The sequence below is a fragment of the Echinops telfairi genome, unplaced genomic scaffold (assembly GCF_000313985.2).
Source record: "Echinops telfairi isolate 266 unplaced genomic scaffold, ASM31398v2 ScPeMD7_6681;HRSCAF=7622, whole genome shotgun sequence".
NCBI classification, from domain to species: domain Eukaryota; kingdom Metazoa; phylum Chordata; class Mammalia; order Afrosoricida; family Tenrecidae; genus Echinops; species Echinops telfairi.
Window position 1 is genome coordinate 3,639 of NW_022110581.1, and position 1,347 is coordinate 4,985.

Consider the following 1,347-nt stretch of genomic DNA (forward strand, 5'->3'; position numbering starts at 1 on the left):
CTCAGATCCACAGAGAAGTGGCATTCAATAAAACCTCCAAAGCCCTCTCCAAATGGGATCCTATCGTTCTCAAGAACCGCACAGCAAAGCAGCTGGTTTTTCCCTTGGAGAAGGAGCAGGCCACCTTTGCACCTCTTGAGCATGTGCTCGGTGGCTGGAAGGTGAGTACAAGAGTGGTGAGTAGATTGCACCTGGTGGTCCCCAGTCCTGCGCTGGGTGAAGCTAAACCCAAGCTTCAGAAAGTGGGGTGGCCCATCATCAGTGCCAGGGAGTCAATGAACAGTCAAGAGTGGCTGCGTGGGCACCCTTCATTAGACTGTTGTGGGCATGTAACGTACAAACTTAATTCTGTGTTTTTATAGTAAAACATTAACTTCTCAGGATAGGGGATCCGCTTGCCTTTTTATATCCCAATTTTTAAATGCCATTTAGAGCTACATGGTAATCCTAGGAAAATGTGGACCTCCATAGCATTAGTGATGCCTTACCTACTAAAAAGAACCCTGGCGACATAGTGGTTCCACATTGGGCTGATAATTACAAGGTCTGCGGTTCTAAACCACCCCCTGTACTTTCATTGGTTCCTACTCATAACCACCCTCTACAGGGTTTCTGAGGCTGTGAACAGATGGCCTCATCTTAGTAGGGATTTATGAGCAGTAAGACCCCAAGTTTTACTTGTAAAGGACTCCCACTTTGAAACATAAGGTCTTGGGGAGAATTATTAGAATCTTAGTAAATAAAACCCCCAAAGGAAATAAAAACAAAACCTGTTGCCATCGGATCCATTCCAACATGCATGTCGTGACACATGTGGTGACACAGGACAGAGGAAAACTGGCCCTGTAGACTTTAAATTCTTATGGGCGAAGGCTGCTACATCTTCTGGGGAGTGTCTGCAGACTTCGAACCACCAACCTGTCAGCTGCTAAGCACTATCCAGGCTCTTCGTGACGCTTCTAAGCTACCAGTAAGCAGATAAAGCTCATTCAGAGCTTTTCTCTGATGAGTGTGTTGGGTGGGTGCAAAGTGCCCCACTGTTCTTTATGATGAGGTTATTCTTTGTACACTACTGGTGTTGGGCTATCTCTTCTCACAGGGAGTTCCAATCCAAAACACGGAACTCACTGCCATGGAATCAATTCCAACTCATAGTGACCTTAGAGTCGAGGGTAGAACTGCCTCTGAGTTTCCCAGACTGCAACTCATTAAGTGAGGAGAAAGCCGTTTTTCTCCAACGGAGTGGCAAGTAGTTTCAAACTGCTGACCTTGCAGTTAGCAACCCAGTATATAACCACTATTATCACCAGCACTCCTCTTAGGGAGCTAGGGTAGGGGAAAGTAGTA

At 46.2% G+C, this 1,347-nt stretch overlaps 1 protein-coding gene across 1 annotated transcript in view; it reads left to right on the forward strand.

Annotated features, from left to right (window-relative positions):
• UTP14A (UTP14A small subunit processome component) overlaps nucleotides 1–1,347 on the forward strand; it is a gene marked incomplete at its 5' end in the record, with an annotated part of 19,610 nt that overhangs the window by 490 nt on the left and 17,773 nt on the right. The window contains one exon of the mRNA XM_045295970.1: nucleotides 1–161. Within this exon, the coding sequence (XP_045151905.1) occupies nucleotides 1–161 (161 nt within the window). The remainder of the gene's footprint in view (nucleotides 162–1,347) is intronic.